Below are 18962 nucleotides of genomic sequence, written 5' to 3'. Positions count from 1 at the left end.
AAGTTCTGTTTTGCCTGTAGATGCGTTTATGTTCCCAAGTACTTTCTGTGCTGCAAGGATTTTGCTTGTGCGTGTGTTTTTGGTAGTAACATTCAACGCCTACTTCTGCTCTCTTTGTAAAATATCACCAGAGGCAAGTTAATTTCTCAAAATATGTTAATTCTTGTTGACTCTGCACCGGGATCTTTTTTGCAGGAGCTAGGTTTTTCGCTATTGCCTTTGCCCTGTTTTTGTTAATGTACGGGTTCTCCTTATCAATGATTCTAGCAGCAGCTGCTAACATTCAAAAACTATTCTTGTGCATCACAATCTCGTCTGATGGATCGTCGGCTCAGTTCCAGTTTCTTTCCTCCAACGAGGAGTCATTGAGTTACTAAGTCGTACAGAACACAAATAAACTCGCCTTTGGTTGACTAAATCCACCAGAAACCGTGGAAAGTTGGAAACCCAAAAGATAAAAAATTCACAGGAACCATGGATATGACAAAATGAAGTGAACCATCGTGTCCTCAACTATTCATGAAGGTTCAACACTTTCCAAACAATAACCATTTCTTAAGGGTCATTAGGGCATGCCCAATGCATAGCCCTAGAGGTGTTGCCTCACATCTTTAACTAGGTTCGGGTGGTCCAAAGTAGGTTCGGATGAGGAGGCAGCCTCTTCAGGGCATGAGCAATGGAGGAAGTAGTATGTCGCTGCCCCATGAACTCCACCTAGGAAAAAATACTTGAGGCAGCCATCTAGAAAGAAAACTCCCAACGCATTGAAGTGAGGCCACTACCTTGCTGGGACCCACCCCTTTCTCTCTCTTCATATATTTTGTCTTCCCCATCTACCTTATCCTGTTCATTCATCCTCTTCCTCCTAATCTCTCCCGAGCTCCTCTTTCTCCCACAAAATTTCTTTCAAAATTGTCTCCAAAATTGGTAGTAATCCAGTAAATCGAAGCCCAAATCCATCAATACATCCATTTCCTCAGCCGTTCCCCCCTCTATCTTTGTATTATTTGAAGTTTGAGGTTTGATTTAGGCCAAGAAGAGGTAGCGGACGACTATGGTCGTCGACTGGCCTAGCTATTTCGAGTTTTCGTGGATGCTCCTGTTAGCTTGTTGCAGCTGTCCATCTCACTTTCCCTTCCTTTCTATTCTCTCTCTTCCCTTTCTCCCCTTTTCTTTCTCTTCCTTCTACCTTTCTCTGCTGAGGAAGCGACCTCCCCTGCAAGAGACAACTTGGTCTGCGGGGCAGCGAGTTGGAGGTTCGGTCTGACATCCGAGCCTAGTTGGCCTGCAGGGCAGCGAGTTGAGGCGACGCGTTGGCCATGCCCTCATCAGGAGGCAACCTCTTCAGCCATAAAGTGGAAAATGTGAGAGAGAGAGAAAGAGAAAAATCAAATCAGCTTTTGAGAGAAAGACATATTAATGGGACCATAACATGGCATGCATATGTCAAAAGTTTTATCCAAGCCTAGTTGGACAGCTGCCTCCATTGCTCATGCCCTTAAGATTCCTACGATGGAGATTTGAATCTCGCTTATATCCAAAGTTCAACGCGGTTTAAGCAGATGTATGTCCCGTGTGCAGCTAGCAATTGGCTTGCTGGATGACGTATGATAGATGGCGAGAGTGTGACGTATCATAGTTTATTTGCATACTTGGCAGGAGAGGGCCGAGGGACACCTCATCATCATGCTTCAGCAGTAGTGTCGCTTCTTTGCCCATCGATCTTCCCTAGGCTAGTCAGAGAAGAGGCAAGAGCAAGGCCTTGTTTGGTACTAGTGTTTCAGTGGGGATTAGTGGGGATAATACTCTAGAGTATTGGGTGAATCACTGCTGTCACCCAATCCCCACAAATCCCCACCCCAATCCACTAGGTAGGGGTAGAGTATTGGGGATTGAAAAAATTACACTAAAAATTTGGGGAAAAGTGGGGAAAAGTGGGGATAAGTGGGGATTAAACTCTCTCATACTCTAGCACCAAACATGCATTGGGGATAAGTGGGAATTTAAAATTTGGAGCGGATTATCCCCACTAATCCCCACTAAAACTCTAGTACGCCCAAAGGGGAAGAGATAAGAGGGTTGACTGAGGGAAACAGAGAGAGAGGCACAGGTAGTATCTTCTGATTTCTGACTTCAGATTTTTGTGTATCCTGCCTGTGATTTTGTCTTTGATGGCGTCTCTCCGGTAATCGGGCTCCTGCATGTTCTTTCGCTTCCTTTTTCCCCCCCAGTTTTCTCAGATGTATCTTTGGTGTCTGCATTTTCTGCCGCACATAATTGGTTGATAAACAAGTAAACATTGGTTTAGGTTCGGTCTTGTTATTTGGCTCATCAATACGCATGAGATTTGAAGGAGTTGAAACGGCTTTACTGGGTCCATGGAGTTTTAGTGGATTTGGTCTTCTTTTAAGCTAAATTAGGGATAAGCTGCCTCAATCACTTATTGATTTTTCTGATTTACTGGCGTTGTATTGCTCAGGAGAGGGAAGACAACAAAAATTGAATGCTGAAGCTACAGGTAAAAAGTTTATGTCTGCACTGCATGCGATGCTTCTTTAGTAGAAGAATGTGTTCTTGTGATTTATGTTATGCCAGCTTTCTGCTGAGTAAGGTTTTGTTCAGAATATGGGCGAATTCAACTGTACCCAAGAAAAGCATTAGTTTTTTCAAAGACTGAATTTGTTCCCTGCTTAATGTTTTCTTCAACTGAAAGCTTTGAAATGATAAGAGTACGATCTTCTTCAGCTTGGAAGATAGAACGGAGTGATGATTACTTTGAGTACATATTTCTCAGAAATTGTAGAGTAATCTGAAAGTAAGCCTGATGGAAAACTTGCAGGGCAGACAAATTATTTCCACATCGAGTAGCTTAGATACATCATCATCCCAGGTTCTTTTTCCCACAACACAGATTTCTTGTCAAACTTGAGGCCTTGTTTGGTGCCAGTGTTTTTTTGAGTTTTGAGGGGGGTTTTGAGGGGTGTTTTGGGTGAAAACAACCACCACCCAAAACACTACCCAAAACACTACAAAACCCCTATCTTCCAAAACACTTGTCAAAACACTTGTTTGGCACACTTGTTTTACAAACCAGTGTATTCAAGTGTATTCAACACAAATAGATAAAAATTCGATCTTTTTTTTTACAGTTTAAACTATATTTGTATCGCAAATAAAAATATGATCTTTAGCACACTACAAGATCATATCTTGCAATCAATACATAAATATGCATTACAGCAACAATAGCATCTGTTCATCACAACTACAACCATGAAACAAATAGAGAAATTCGAAGTGGATAGGCACATAAATAGAGAAATTCGAAGTGGATAGGCACATAAACCATGAAACAAATAGAGAAATTCGAAGTGGTAGCATCTGTTCAACCATTTACATAAATATGCATTACAGCAACAGTTAGCTCATAGCCTCAGATTTCATAGTCCATTTTTGGGAGACATGACACAAATAGAGAAATTCGAAGTGGATAGGCACATGGTTCTGAGCAAAGTACTGAAACTACAAGATGTTGAATAAGGCACCAACTCAGCCCGGGAGAGTCCTCTTAAAAACATGCTTGTTCCCTTTAATATTACAAGAAAATCAGTCCAAGCAACTTGTTTCCTGCCAAATCAGTCCAAGCAACTTGTTTCCTGCCAGGAAACAAGATGTAAACCATCAAATACTAATATACAACCACATGCATTAGCTAGCTGTTTCATGGCTACAGTACTTTGGACTATAACATATATCTGTAGACAAAGATCTCTAGCACAAGAACCACATTAGCCACAGGTATTTAGCGAGATAAGATACGTAAAGAGTAAGCTGCCATCCACACACAGATTCAAAACAAGCATCGAGGAAAATAATATGATCTGCTTGTTGGCACGAATTCTAGAAACTTTGGTTTTGTATGAAACTGGAATAAGACACATTGCTCATCAACGCAGTATTACTTTGGCATGCTGTCATGCCTAGTACATACCAGTTTATAAGTTTTTTAGAAACAGCACAGTATATGTAATGGATATATGTAATTGAGTATATGTATACAGAGGACATAATTTGAAGGCCTCAAGAGTGAAAAACAGAATCCTCTTACGGCAAAGTACATTCATCAAATGTTTGCATACTCTGAAATCAACTAAGATAAGGACTAACACCACAAACTACAGACACCATCCAGGTTCACACATAATAGCCAGTGACACTAACAGAACAAACAGCAGCAACCAGGTGGACCTAGGCACGGCATTGCGCGACCAACAGAACCAACTGCAGGAACCAGCCACTTACTCTAGCTAATATCATTTCTGTTTCGTTCAGATGAGTAACAACCACCAGATGTTTATACAGGACCGAATGTTACTAGGAGCATACTTCAGTCTATTTTCTTTCCACCCAGGAAATGAAAAGTTTCTATCAGTGTAACTCTGCGGCTATTTTAGAAAACTGAATAGGAAGTTTACTAGAGCCTTTCTTTCAGTGTAACTCTGCGGCTATTTTGGAAACAGATGTGGGTCGGTAGAACTGACTATTATATGAACTTGTCGAGTGTAAATTATTACCGTTTGTATCAATATGAAAAATCATCCGAAAGAGTCAAAACTTTATCACTGCATAATCAAGCAAGCAAGCATAGTAAATTTGATGGTTTCTAACAGGAAATTTAGAGCGCAAGAGTAAAAACATACCTCATGGTAACTTGGCTATCTGCCCAAGGAGCCACGTCATGGCGGTGCCATCTTTATCATCTTTATCATCAACAAGGTTGAGAAATATTTCACGATTGTCGGCAATCCTGAAGACATCCAATGCAGGGATTTTAATAGAACCTGTCATACCATCCAATGTCTTGAGTGCATCCATGCATACGGTAATAGAGAACTTCAGAGAGGTTGTTCTTGATTGACTTCCTTTTCACGCACTTGCACCATCCTCTCCATCACTTGCACAATTCCATCGGAATTCCTCTTCTTAGGACTCCTCTTTGGTATCTTTGGAAGCTTGTTCCTTGCAGCAGCAACCCTTTTTCCTTTCACTTGGTGTTCCACCTGAGTCATACTCTGAGCACTTGGAGCTGGATCCATAACTTCGTGTTCATCTTCACTTTCTCTCTCAGGTATATCAGCCTCGGTATCTCCTTCAGGTTCATCGTCATCACTTATTACTTGTGTCAGATCCTCCCTTGATGTAGTTGAGGTTGAAGTGAAGTTAAAATTGCCTTCAGCTATGCTCCCTGCAAAAAGAGCCAACAAAGCACTCAGATGGTTAGTACAATGGATGACAATATGTTCACTGCAAGCATAGTACATATATTACCTTCATAAAGTTGTCCAAGTGAATCATAGAGAGGAAAAGCTTTTGTTTTGAATCTCTTGATTCTTGTACCAAATGACTGCAAGAGTTAAAAAAATATGTGACTACAATAGTTGAATAAATAATGACTACAGAAAGTTTAGTTTAATGGGTCAAAATTGAAGGCTTACAATTTCCAGATTTTCCCAAAGATGGGGCTCAGCCTGTAGCTTGAATTGGCTTTCATCCCACCCAACCCCACTTTGCATTCTTGCTTCTTTTAGCATCCTGTAGTCTCTCTTTAAATCTTTCTCCTTATCTTGTATTTGAGACTTCTCCATTCTGAGATATGGGTGTCGAGATAGGAAAAGCTTCACCATTACATTCCACGTTTCACTACTCCACCCATTTTGTCCTCTATGGAATGTATTGTTATGCTCAAGAAGAATATCCACTAGAGACTTCTCCATTCCTATGTTCCATGAGGCTCTAGGTTTCCCAGCTACAAAATACAAGAGCTACAAATAAAATTCCAGTACATTTTGCAAATCATGTTGTCCATTCCATAAACAATAAGCATGGAAAATCTTGCACATATCAAGCAAATATTCAGGTATCAATATAGTACAATAGTATTGGGTACCTTTTGGAGAAGCTTTTTTCTTAAATTTAGGTGAAGTCTTCTTTGAGCAATTTGGAGATGCCCTTTTCTTATTTCTTTTCCCACCTGAGAAGGCCTTCTGCACATTATGCTTAGGAGAGCCTGTGGCATACACCACCTGAGATGCTTTCTTAGGAATCATATCTGCTTACATTATAAAACACCACAAAAGATTATGACAATTATCAAAGATAAACACAATGCCATTAGAAATAGTTCTTTATTACATAGTTAAACACCACGAAACAGTTCCTTTGTTACATGAATAAACACCACAAAATAGTTCCCAGTTACATGATAAAACACTACAAATCTTTTAGGCAATGTAGTCATTCCACATTTGAAAAGCAATGTGATCTCTCAATTGATTGCCTAGCACATGGTTCTCGTGGAGCTGGTTTTCTTGGATATTTTCTCCATCACCATTTGGCAGATCCACAAACACAGCAGGGTCTATGTTATCCTCTTGATCCTCAAGCCACTCCTCATCTCCATCTTGCAATTTTATTATATTATGGAACACCGCTGCAGCAGCTGGGATCTTCACTTGATTTGTTATAGAATGGAAAGTACCAACATTTAGGATTGGGAACCGTTTCTTCAGAATTCCTATAAGCCTTTCAATGTGATTTCTTGCAACGGCATGTCGGTAATTAAATAACTCCATATGGTTCTGCGGCGCATGGTGACCATGGCCCCACTCTTTCAAATGATACCTTACACCTCTGTATGGTGCAAGGAAGTGCTGGGTGTTTGCGTAACCGCCATCCACTAAATAAAATTTTCCATCTGGTACATTAAAACCATTGAGTAGCGCCGAACTAAGTACTCGGGCGTCAGTAGCTGAACCTTCCCATCCACACGATATGAATGTCACATTCAGGTCAAAATCACAGGCTAGCATAAGATTCTGGCTTAGTGACCCTTTCCTATTCCTCCACGGAGCTTGAAGTTGAGGAGACCTAGTGACAGGAACATGTGACCCGTCTATGGCACCTAAACAATTCTGCAAATGGGAAGGGGAATGGTAGTCATTGTTCTTTAGATTATCGGAATAAGATAAGAAAAGAAATTTTTGAAGTGACAAAGAAAAAATGAAACCTCAAAATATGGGAAGAAGCGGTCATCATTTGCGATTTTGGAATGTGGCCCGTCAATGTGTCGAGGCCTCAGAAAACGACTTGCCAGGATGGGAACAACATCAAAAAACTCGTTGAGGTAATCATGGAATGTTGAGGCGCTATGCTGAAACGCCACCTGTAGATCCTCATACGATGCATTGTGTGATAGCATATACAGGAAAAAGGCCAACTTTTCTTCGACCTTTATGGTGTCGCTATCTGATATAAGACCTTCAGTTCTAAGATAAGATGCAATCCATCTAAAGATTTCTGGTTCCATCCTAAAAGCAGTCAAGCAATCTTTAAGATGACCATTAATAAGTCTCCTAACTTTCCTTCTGCCATAAGTGATGGAGGAATGACGTTTAGTCTTTTCTGTATTTTTCAGGTAGAGGTACAGTGCTGGTAGAATGGAGAAGAATAGCTCATCATCATCGTCCCTCTTCCTCTTCCTAATCCGTTCTATGCTTCGTTGATCCATTTAAGACTAACGGAAAGCAATAAGCAGTCACAAACATGCATAAAGCTCTAACAAACATCCATAAAGCATTAACGAAAAGCAATAAGTAGGTTGTGGACATACCGAAGTCCGGCGTGCTCACAGGGTCCCAGGAGGGCGGCGGCTCGTCAATTCCCGCAAGAATCCGTGAATAGAGACCCTGCAAGAAGAAATTACAATCACTGTAAACAGGCTGCAGCGGTTGCACCAAGGATTGTATCTATGGTTGTTTGCTAAGTTACCAGTGATCATCTTACGTTCATCATGAATCCAACCATATGACTATGTGTTAACAGAAAACAGCACAGTAGATGCAACAAATGTATTGTGTGTTAACAGAAAACAACACAACATTACTGGTATAGCAAGTCCACATCCAGTGGTTTAATTCTGCCCACTAAATCATTACTGTTGCGTTCCAGGTTTCCCACTTTCTCGTTTCTTACCACACTTAAGCACATATGTTCCTCCTACAAAAAATCCTACCTGCCCAGCTTTCTCGCTTCTTACCACACTCAACAGGGCAGTACTAGCAACAGTTAGATAAATAAAAATCAGTGTAGAATATTAGCAGAGAACCATGATCTAAGAATTTTAATTGACTGGCTGAATGCAATGGAGTATATGTATACAGAGTACTAGAATTGCAACACACAGGTAGCTACTCATTGGTATTTTAGTTAACTATTAATTAGGAGCAGATAAGGACCGACACCACAAATTCTTAGCAGCTCAATCTCCTTCACAAATTCCTAGCAGTACTATGTTATCACACAATATGTGATAGGACTAGTCCCAGTACCAAGAAGCAAGAATCCAAATGCAACAATTGGATGGAACAAAATTCTAAATTGTCACAGGATCACAAAAGGAGGCACATCTAGAAGTACATGGAGAGGAGGCGGTGGGGTGGATGGTACTCACGAATGACTCCAGCTTCAACGGAGAGGAGGGGGCGGCGGCAGGAGGTCCAGGTCGGCGGCGGCAGGACCCTTTTTCCTGCAGGACCCTTTTTCCTTTCAGATTATTTGAACAGAGTATGTTCATCAGAAAACAGAGACTAGCCAAGAAAAAGATAGAATGACAACAGGCTGAAAATTTCCTTTCAGATTATTTGAACTAAACAGGAGCTAGCAAGACAAGTTTTGCTCCAGGCCAATAATTTCCACCAAACAGAGAACAGGCAAGACCTAAACATCATTTGCACCAAACACAGAGCTGAAACCAAAAGCCTCACACACAAGTCTCCGCACTTACAAGACTGGCAATCTCATACGTATTAGATCCTGACGCCTACCTTTGTCATTGCCATTTTGAACGTTTTGTGGATTCTACAGTGGGGATACCTTTCGGTTAAGAAATAATAAAAAAAGAACACTATCCATGTGTATAGCCCACTGTATTGCATCTTCAGTTAAGACACCCTAAATTCTAGAGAACCAGATAAATAGGGGTGCAATTCCAATCCTCACACTTACTCGACCGCATCATCCCCATTGACTAACAATGATCAACATTCAGTTAGCACGAACAAGTTACAGATCCAGCCAGCGTCCAAGAAACCCAAAATTAAAAACGAGAGCATGATAGGGAGGACTCACTGGATGGAGCTGTCCAATATGAGAAAGATAGCCCCATCCGGGAGGGAGCTCCACCCGACCATGGCTAATCTAGGAAGGGCAGCGTGGCCCCTGGTGCTCCTCTAGTCACTACCGATGCACAGAGAACTGGATGCCACCCGAGCTGGCCGGACGACGCGTGAGACGCCCCTCGTCGACCGCCGTCCCGGCGGATCTTGGAGCGGCGGATCTGAGAGGGGTCGGCTATGGGCGCCAGGTTGGGGGAGGTGAGGTCGAGAGGAGAGAGTACGTACCTGAGAGGGGGAAGCGTCGACGGCGTGGTCTTGGAGCGTGGAGGGAGCTTCGGCGGCGGCGTGGTCTTGGAGCGGCGACCGGCGTCGTCTTCCTCCCTCGCGCCCACGTCGCCCTCTCGCCGCCACGCAAAAACGCGAGGGGGTGCTCGCGTTTTCCTTCCACCCCAGCCCGACGGGTTTCGGCCGGTTTCGTCGGGCCTAAACGGGCCGAAACCGGCCTCCCGAACAGCCCAGGCGCGTTTTGAGGTGTTTTGCGGTGTTTTCATCGAGCCCGAAAAAAACACCCCAAAACCGGCCCAAACACTGCTAAAAACACTGGCACCGAATTGGGCCTGAGGTGATACTCTACTTTTCCTGCTTCTTGTCCTGGAGCAGGTATAGGCGTGTGGATTGATTAATTTTTCATCATAAAAATAGCAGGATGCTAGGCATTACAATGTTTCTTTGGTCTATTTATTTTACGTGTGTTTCATTTTCTACCGTTTGAACCAACTGTGTGCAAGTGTTTGTTCAATGTACTTTTATACTCATTGCTTAGCTTGTTGATTTTGTACTGGAAATCAGTCCTGATGACTTTATCAATTTGTAAACAGGATGAAGCAAAATGTTTGTGGGGCTTGAGTAATGCCTTCTTATAACGATAATGCTTTTACAAGAAATGGAGCATCATCCAGTCCAATCCATGCCAATCTATGTAAGTACAATTTCAACAGAGTGGGGTACTGAATCACACACCCAAGAGTTACTAGTTCATGTTTATGTGTGAACAGCGTATTCTGTCTGGGAATGGCAATCCGATGACGCAGTTAGTTCATAAAAACTCCGCCGGCGACTCCTCATCAGGAAAGTCTGGGCAGTCTCACCAAGAAGCATCTGTCGTGAGTGACAGCAGCCTCGACGGACAACACACCTCAACACAATCTGGTATACAAATTTCTTGAATGCCATCATTTGCCACGGAGGCACTCGATTAGTTTCAGAATCCAGATCGGTATATTTGTAGTGCTAATTAAATGTTTTGTTATTTAATTTTCTCGACACGGTTCTCTTATGATTCCTAGGTTTGCAGATTATCTTGATTAGTATTATATCAAACAATAATACGTTGAGATGCTTAAAGTTGACTTTGAACCAGGTAAAGAACTTTGTGGTTCCTGTAATTTTTGGTAGCATAGGAGTTTTTTATTAGCGGGACATGAGTTTTAGAGGGTGCAACAATGAGTTTTAAAGGGTGCAAACATTCCAAAGATTTGTACAATATTTGCACTCACTGATGCAAACATTCCAAACTGAAACAACACTCGCCTCTACTAAGTTAATATCGCCATTGTTACAAATGGAAACTGCAATGTTTTTTTTTAGTATTTGATTAAACTTTTACCTAATGCCCTAATGCCCTAATGGTGTCCAACTTAGAAACTGGGGGATAAGGAATTTAGTTTGTAGATTGATCCTGGTATTCTAGGATCTATTGTTAATGTAAGGTGAACAAGTGGCTACCTTATTGAGACTATGTAAGGATTTGTTTTGGGCGAACTGCCAGTTATAACAATGCCGTTGATCCCCTCAGATTATAACATCAGCGATAGTTGCGGGAATCAGGAGCATGGGATGATAAAGTCTGCATTGTCCTTGGGGAATCCGGAATCTGCTTTCTCGCCTACCAAGCTTGATTACAGCCAATCATTTGTATGTTAATGTCATCCTGAGTTGAGCACTGCTGCTATCTTGAGCCTTATGTTCTTCACTTTACCAGTCCTTGCATGCTTGCCAGGCTTGTGTTTCTTATCCCTATGCTACTGATCCTTACTACGGTGGAGTCTTGACAGGATACACTAGAGAGAAAAGTGTAAGTTTTTCTGCCGATTCATTTACAGTTTTTACACAAAACCCGCATGCTTGAGTTTCTGATTTGTTACTGTTAAAACTGCAGAAAATAAATTCTTCGAAATGAAGAATGGAACATTATTTACAGAAATCTATAACCTTTAATGTGTTCCCACCTTACAGGTTCATCTCCAAACGAATGACACTGCCGCTGCAAACTCTAGGGTGCCGTTGCCTGTCGAACCGTCGGCAGAAGAGCCCATATTTGTCAATGCAAAGCAATATCAAGCGATCCTTCGAAGAAGACAAGTACGTGCAAAATTGGAGGCCGAGAATAAGCTGGTGAAAGATCGGAAGGTAAGGCTAATTCTAGATGGTTTGGTCACTGTCCAGTACCATTCTTTGACTAGTCCTTTTTAGCTATATTGAATCCACCCCAAAACAGTAATACAGTAGAACAGTTAATATTTTTTTTACAGCTGCACAATTCACCTTTTTAGCTATAAATGCATCTTTTCCCTATATCTCTATTTTTCACAGCTCAGACATTTATTTATTACTACTTTTGTTTAGAAATTCTGAACTATATGGATGCTTCAATGAGACAAGTACTTTAACCTGTTAAAGATAACACCATGCCACCATAAGGTCATCAGTCTATCAATGAGCTAGAGTTCTTCACCTCCTTTTTTTTGCGAGTAGTTCTTCACCTCCTTTGCTATCCACTCCATGCCTTGTAAAGTGTGTCTGGATTGATGACAATTAAAATAGTAAACAGATTGTCGGTGACCTCCAATGATGCGTAGGGCATACACCTTACTAGACAGCAACTGCATTGTTCCTTGAAAAAATGTAAGGATGCGGTAGCACCCAACTAGCGACTTTCCAGTTGAATTGATCCGATATAACCCTACACGGGTAAAAGATCAGTTGAACTAATTTATGGAAGAAAAAGATATAGAACACCCATTCAACACTGCTGAAAGTGCTGGAGATGCGGAGAAGAGTTGGGACCGCAGACTGGAGAGAACTGATGGGGCTTTAGTCATATTCCAGGGTTCCTAGCAGCATGCTTAATTTTCTTCGGCCTCAAACATGCTAACTTTGTATATTTGTTTAGCTGACATCTTTTTAGCGGATATGTTGATGGTACACCTTTACTGGAATACCTCAATCAGCATGACGATGATTTGATTGCCCATGTGCAGCCGTACCTCCATGAATCTCGGCATCGTCACGCGATGAAGAGAGCCCGCGGTTCAGGAGGCCGGTTCCTCACCAAGGAGGAGCTCCAGCTCCAAGAGCAGCAGAGGCAGCAGCAGCCTCCAGCAGCAACGGTCCTCGGTAAGAACAACATGACCTCCAGCAGCAGCTCGCCTTCAACGCCCCCAGGCTCTGAGAACTCGAGCTTTTCGACCGGTAGCGGCAGGATGCTAGCTAACCAGCAGCACGTCGACTACCTGAACCTGGGTACGCACAACGGAGGCGGCCAATTAACTGTCAATGGCCTGCGTCACCGCGTCCCCGTCACGAGGTGATGGACAGCGCGGTGTGTGACGGACTGACGGTGTGGTTTCATTGCTCCCGCGTGGCCGTGGCAACTCATCCTTGGCTTATCAACTACTACTGCTAGTAGCATGTAATAATCTACCTGCGTATATCTGATAGTAGTAAGAAAATACTCAGTCGGTCAGTCCATTACCATTTAGTATGCAATCTTACAACAAAAGGAACTCTTGAATAGTACATGTTAGATGAGATATTTGCTGATATACCTGAAATCCTGAATAACTAAATGTAAATAGTAATGTAGTTTAATCAGGAGGTGGCAATTTGGCTCATAGGAGCAAATGCTCTCATTATATAAAATAATTAAAAAACAATTTTAAAAATGTTAAAAAATTCTGATATAAATTTGTTGGTGTACATCTTGACATTCTATGTTAGTGCACAAATTTTCGTGGAGAAACAACATTTTATATGGCGTGTACAAAAAAGACAAAAAAATATCCTGTACGTAGTCGTGTTATAGCATCAAAACTTGTCTTTTTTACAGGAGCCACAATTATTTTTAGTTTTTTTTGAAAACTTGTGTACCAATATAAAATGTCTAGATGTACATGTAAAAATTTAGTTTAGAATTTTTTGACACTTTAAAATGTGGATTCACATAATGGGAGCATATGCTCCTATGCATTTCCCAGTTTAATCATGCTTAATTTGTATGAATAATCTTGCTCTCGTCGTTGTTGTGTGAATTGAGAATAACATCAGCGTGTAGCTTTATTTTGCAGATGAAAGTTTCTGAGTTCGAGCAAGAGTAACTCTGCATGAATAATTCTAGCTCAAAAGATTTACAGGCACAAAGGCCAGTCTCTGTTCGTCCTGTATAAACATTTTTGGAGAAAACAGATCTCCTATTCATTTCTTGTTTACACTCGAAACACATCACAGAAGCTAGCACCCACAAGAACATTTCTTCACTACATTTTCATTTGTTGCAGGAAGACCATGAGAACTCGATCTAAGTGCCCCCACGAGAAACATAAAACTATATAATTACAAGATATAGACACTCGATGAATGGCATGTTTCGGAATAGCAGAGGTCTGGGTGACTTGGCTAAGCATTCTCACATTGCGAATGGTTGTAGAGATTATGATTTAGACTTTATTGCTATTTCCAAGACGGGTAGGCGAAATTTCTCACAGAGTTTTCTCGATCGTTTGTCAGGCGGGATTAACTTTCAGTGGTTTTCTCGCCCGCCTCGTGGTAGGTCTGGGGGCATTTTACTTGGCGTCCGCATAGACACCATGACTGTTTTAGCTAGTTCTGATGGAGAGTATCACATTAAACTCGATATTCAAAACAAAGCTGACGGTTTCATCTGGAGTCTAGTCACTGTGTATGGTGCTGCCCAAGACGCCTTTAAAGCCGACTTTTTACGTGATTTGGTAAATCTTGCAAAAGATAACCCACATCCGATTTTGATCGGAGGGGACTTTAAATTGCTGAGATTTCCTCATGAGAAAAGTAAGGGTCTTTTCGATGGTCATTGGCCTTTCTTGTTCAATGCCGTCATTGACAGTTTGGACTTAAGAGAGGTGTTTATGTCCGGTCGATAGTTTACCTGGGCCAACAGCTTGCCTGAACCCACATACGAAAAGCTAGATCGTGTGTTGATGGATACCGAATGGGAACTTAAATATCCAATGGTATCTGTCTGTGCGCTAGAACGTATTGAAAAACTGTCTGACCAAGCTCCTATCCTCCTAACCACTGGGAACCCTCGACTTGTTTGTAAACGGCCGTTCAAATTTGAACTTGGCTGGCTACATCGAGATGGGTTCCATGAGATGGTCAAAAAGGTTTAGGAAAGATCCGTCGGGGTAGCACACCAATTATGAGATGGAATAATAAGATGCGGGCAATGCGCAAACATCTCTCTGGTTGGGCTACCCATACGGATGGTATTCTTAAAAAGGAGAAGGCTCGCTTATCAAAAGTGATCGATGACCTAGAGGCTTTAGCGGAAGTGAGACCGCTGTCCACGCAAGAGATTGATCTTAAGAATCAATCAAATGCACAGATGGCGGGTCTCCTCCGCGAGGAGGAACTCAAATGGTATCAACGATCAAAAGCCCAATTCATATTGGAAGGAGATTCGAATACGAGATATTTTCATGGCTTGGCCAATGAAAGACATCGGAAAAAACGTATTCACTCTCTCATCCAAGATGAAGGGGTGATTGAAGGCCATGAGCAACTCAAATCTTATATTACTAATTATTATAAAGATCTGTTTGGACCTCCGGAGGAAAGTTCCTTTTCTCTCAATGAGGGCTTAACAGATGATATACCCCAAGTTTCTGCTGAAGAGAATGGCCTACTAACCGCACCTTATTCTGAGGAGGAGGTTCAGAAGGCAATTTTTCAGATGGAATGCAACAAAGCACCGGGTCCAGATGGTTTTCCAGCGGAGTTTTATCAAACTTTCTGGGATACAATCAAATCGGACCTTCTAGATTTATTCCGTGCTCTACACACAGGACAACTAGAATGATTTCGTCTAAATTTTGGTGAAGTAATTTTGTTACCGAAGGTTAATGAGGCAGAAAGGATCCAACAATATAGACCTATTTGCCTTTTAAACGTCAGTTTCAAGATTTTCACGAAAGTGGCCACCATTAGACTTAATACGGTTGCGGATCATGTCGTCCAACCATCACAAACCGCGTTCATGCAAGGAAGGAACATCCTTGATGGTGTGGCGGTTTTGCATGCGACGGTTCATGAGATGCATACTAAGAAATTAAATGGGGTTATTCTAAAATTAGATTTTGAAAAGGCGTATGATAAAGTAAAGTGGTCTTTCTTACAGCAGACACTCAGGATGAAAGGTTTTTCTCCAGAGTGGCGGGCTCTAATTCATGATTTCGTGTATGGAGGTAGTGTGGCAATTCGGGTTAATGATGACACCAGCCACTATTTTCAAACACGAAAAGGGTTACGCCAAGGGGATCCGCTATCACCGATGTTGTTTAACATTATAGTGGATATGTTGGCGATACTCATAGAGCGGGCCAAGTCTGATGGTCAATTTGAAGGTGTGATCCCTCATCTGGTTGATGGGGGTTTATCCATCCTTCAATATTCCGATGATACAATTTTATTTATGGATCATGATCTCGAAAAGGCTCGCAATCTGAAATTAATTTTGGCAGCTTTCGAGCAGTTGTCGGGATTGAAAATCAATTTCCATAAAAGTGAATTGTTCTATTTCGGTGATGCCCAAAATGATATGACTCTATATACAGAGTTGTTTGGTTGTGGGCAAGGCCAATTTCCTATTCGCTATTTGGGTATTCCGATTCATTATCGGAGACTTACGATTGCTGAATGGAAAATTGTCGAAGAAAGATTACAAAAACTCCTTAGTAGTTGGAAAGGTAAATTGTTGTCCCTGGGAGGATGATTGATATTCATTAATTCGGTACTCACAAATATGGTACTGTATATGTTATCATTCTTTCTTCTGCCGAAAGGAATTCTGCATAAACTCGATTATTATCGATCCAGATTCTTTTGGCAAGGGGATAGCGAGAAAAAGAAGTACCAACTGGTGAAATGGAGCATAGTTTATAGTCCTAAAGATCAAGGCGGACTTGAAGTTCACGACCTAGAGGTTAAGAATTCAGCTCTGCTGGGTAAATGGCTTTTTAAGCTTCTTACCGAGGATGGGATATGGCAAACTATCCTTCGGAGAAAGTATATTAGCTCGAAGACGTTATCCCAAGTGGTTTGGAAACCTGGGGATTCTCATTTCTGGGCTGGACTCATGGCGACAAAGAATGTTTTCTTTCGCCGTGGTACTTTCTTGATTAAGAATGGAGAACAGATACGTTTCTGGGAAGATGTTTGGTTAGACAATGCTCTCTTAAGTGAACAGTATCCTGCTCTGTATAGTATTGTTCGTCGCAAAGGTGATACCATTGCCACAATTATGGCTACCTCACCCCCGAACGTGACGTTCAGACGGGTTTTGCTTGGACAAAGGCTATTGGCATGGAATGATCTAATTCACCGGCTGGGAGATATTCACCTATCGCCTGAACCAGACGAATTTAGATGGAATCTTCATGTAGATGGTACTTTCTCAGTCAAATCGCTATACAATGCGATCCTTCATTCTGATACACCAGTTGATAATAATAAGAAAATCTGGAAGATGAAGATACCATTAAAAATTAATTTTTTTGGATGGTACCTTCGCCGAGGAGTTATTCTTACAAAAGATAATCTTGTTAAGCGAAATTGGCACGGAAGTAAAAGGTGTGTTTTCTGTCATCATGATGAAACTATTAAACACCTCTTTTTCCAGTGCCATTTTGCGAGATCTATATGGTCAGTCATCCAAGTAGCGTCTACCCTGTATCCCCCGACTAATGTGGCCAATGTCTTTGGCAACTGGCTTCAAGGTGTCGATTCAAGGTTTAAGTTGCTTCTTAGGTGGGGGCGCTTGTGAAAGGACACGGATGTCGCCTAGAGGGGGGGGGGGGTGAATAGGCGATTTAAAACTTTTACGAGATGGGCTTAACAAATGCGGAATAAAACTAGCGTTTACTTTGTCAAGCCCAAAGCATATATACTATGGTTCACCTATGTGCACCAACAACTTATTCTAAGCAAGAGTTCACCTATGTGCACCAACAACTTATGCTAAGCAATACAAGCAAGTATGTGATAGCAAGATATATATAACTTCAAGCACGATGGCTATCACAAGGTAAGGTGCATAAGTAAAGAGCTCGGGTATAGAGATAACCGAGGCACGCGGGAGACGATGATTTATCCCGGAGTTCACACTCTTGCGAGTGCTAATCTCCGGTGGAGAGGTGCGGTTGCTTAGTGCTCCCGAACGCCACAAGAGGCTCACCTTGAGGTGTGGTTGCTCGATGCACACCAACGCCACAAAGGCCTCACCCCAAGATGCGGTACTCACACCACACACCGAACGCCACGAAGGCGCCTCACCTAAATCTCCGGTGACCCTCGCCACAAAGGCCTAGGTCACGGTTCCACTAAGGGATTTCCTTCGAGGCGGAAACCGGGCCTTACACAAAGATTGGGGCACACATCCACAACTTAATTGGAGGCTCCCAACAAATCGCCACAAAGGCCTAGAATCCGTCTAGGGTTCCAAGAACCCAAGAGTAACAACTTCCTTGCTTTCACCTCCACGAATCACCGTGGAGAACTCAAACCGATGCACCAAATGCAATGGCAAGAACACCACAAAGATGCTCAAGTCCTTCTCTCTCAAATTCCAACAAAGCTACAAAAGCTATTGGGGGAATAAGAGAGGAAGAACAAAGGAATTCACAAAGAACACCAAGATCAAGATCTAGAGAGTTCCACTCACAAAGAGATGGATTTGATTGGTAGAAATGTAGATCTAGATCTCCTCTCTCTTTTCCCTCAAATGGGGGCAAGAATCATGGAGGGATTGAGAGATAGAGCAAGCTTCTCTAGTTCAACAATGGAGGAGAGAGAGAGTGAGAGAAGCACAGCCCAAGGAGGAAGAAGGGGGGTCTTTATACCCCCCAAGAAAATCGAGCCGTTTGGGCAAAAACAGGGCGGATATTCCGGCCCAAGTTGGGGCCGGATTATCCGGGGCCGGATAATCCGGCCTCAGGGACAAAACCTTGACAAAATCCGGCCAAAAAACCGGCCCCTATCCAGAGCTGCTTTTCTTACGGTCCTTAGACTATTTCGGGTTGGCCGGATATTTCCGAAATATCCGGCCCGGATAATCCGGCCCGGATATTTCCAAAATATCCGGCCTAAGAAAACTGCAGAAACACCAAAACTAAAACGGGCATAACTTTTGCATCCGGACTCCGATTTCGATGATCTTGGGCTCGTTGAAATCACAACAACGAGCTCTACAACAATATGCATAGAAACATCATAGTCCAGCAAAGGAGGATAGAAACAAATGAAGAAAGGTTTGACCTATCTCAAAAAGACATACCGGTAAAACCTCCAATCTTGAAAATGCAACAAGTTGCCCATGGAAAAACCATTCTCAATGAACTAGAGCTTGTCATGAGAATAAGCACAAGCTCTAAAACATCACATGGATAAGATCCAAATAAAACCAAGAAAGATGATGAA

At 42.1% G+C, this 18962-nt stretch overlaps 2 protein-coding genes and 1 long non-coding RNA gene across 6 annotated transcripts; 1 reads left to right on the top strand and 2 right to left on the bottom strand.

Moving 5' to 3' along the window:
* Positions 1–2057: 2057 nt before the first annotated feature.
* On the top strand, positions 2058–13084 carry LOC127332459 (nuclear transcription factor Y subunit A-1). 3 transcript variants are annotated; one of them, XM_051358760.2, is made up of 8 exons: positions 2058–2110; positions 2480–2518; positions 10052–10152; positions 10229–10382; positions 11029–11147; positions 11233–11307; positions 11469–11642; positions 12494–13084. In XM_051358760.2, the coding sequence occupies exons 3-8, from the start codon at positions 10102–10104 to the stop codon at positions 12821–12823; spliced, it is 903 nt and encodes a 300-aa protein (XP_051214720.1). In that variant the 5' UTR covers positions 2058–2110; positions 2480–2518; positions 10052–10101; the 3' UTR covers positions 12824–13084. The 3 variants fall into 3 exon arrangements, with proteins under 3 accessions (XP_051214720.1, XP_071675211.1, XP_051214719.1); XM_071819110.1 differs by having other exon boundaries at positions 2063–2185; XM_051358759.2 differs by having other exon boundaries at positions 2063–2518.
* Positions 3311–4885, bottom strand: LOC127332460 (uncharacterized). 2 transcript variants are annotated; one of them, XR_007870480.2, is made up of 2 exons: positions 4701–4885; positions 3311–3656 (listed from the first exon to the last, which is right to left on the bottom strand). It is a non-coding gene; the product is annotated as an uncharacterized lncRNA (long non-coding RNA). The 2 variants fall into 2 exon arrangements; XR_007870483.1 differs by lacking the exon at positions 4701–4885 and adding an exon at positions 3847–3873.
* Positions 4896–9717, bottom strand: LOC139830094 (uncharacterized). The gene is made up of 7 exons (XM_071829362.1): positions 9459–9717; positions 8510–8601; positions 7670–7745; positions 5948–6109; positions 5496–5806; positions 5329–5404; positions 4896–5245 (listed from the first exon to the last, which is right to left on the bottom strand). The coding sequence occupies exons 4-7, from the start codon at positions 6105–6107 to the stop codon at positions 4896–4898; spliced, it is 897 nt and encodes a 298-aa protein (XP_071685463.1). The 5' UTR covers positions 6108–6109; positions 7670–7745; positions 8510–8601; positions 9459–9717.
* Positions 13085–18962: the final 5878 nt, after the last annotated feature.

Source organism: Lolium perenne, chromosome 4 (assembly GCF_019359855.2).
Source record: "Lolium perenne isolate Kyuss_39 chromosome 4, Kyuss_2.0, whole genome shotgun sequence".
In the NCBI taxonomy this organism is placed as follows: Eukaryota; Viridiplantae; Streptophyta; class Magnoliopsida; order Poales; family Poaceae; genus Lolium; species Lolium perenne.
The sequence above is the reverse complement of the archived record's forward strand: the minus strand, read 5'-3'. Positions and strand labels throughout refer to the sequence as shown.

Coding starts and splice junctions, on each gene's coding strand:
- LOC139830094 (XM_071829362.1), bottom strand. CDS start 6,107: ATGATTCCTAAGAAAGCATCTCAGGTGGTGTATGCCACAGGCTCTCCT. Junction 5,807..5,947: donor GAAAAAAGCTTCTCCAAAAG/GTACCCAATACT, acceptor TGTATTTTGTAG/CTGGGAAACCTAGAGCCTCA. Junction 5,246..5,328: donor ACTTGGACAACTTTATGAAG/GTAATATATGTA, acceptor CTCTTTTTGCAG/GGAGCATAGCTGAAGGCAAT.
- LOC127332459 (XM_051358760.2), top strand. CDS start 10,102: ATGCTTTTACAAGAAATGGAGCATCATCCAGTCCAATCCATGCCAATC. Junction 10,383..11,028: donor ACACACCTCAACACAATCTG/GTATACAAATTT, acceptor TGATCCCCTCAG/ATTATAACATCAGCGATAGT. Junction 11,643..12,493: donor AGCTGGTGAAAGATCGGAAG/GTAAGGCTAATT, acceptor GCCCATGTGCAG/CCGTACCTCCATGAATCTCG.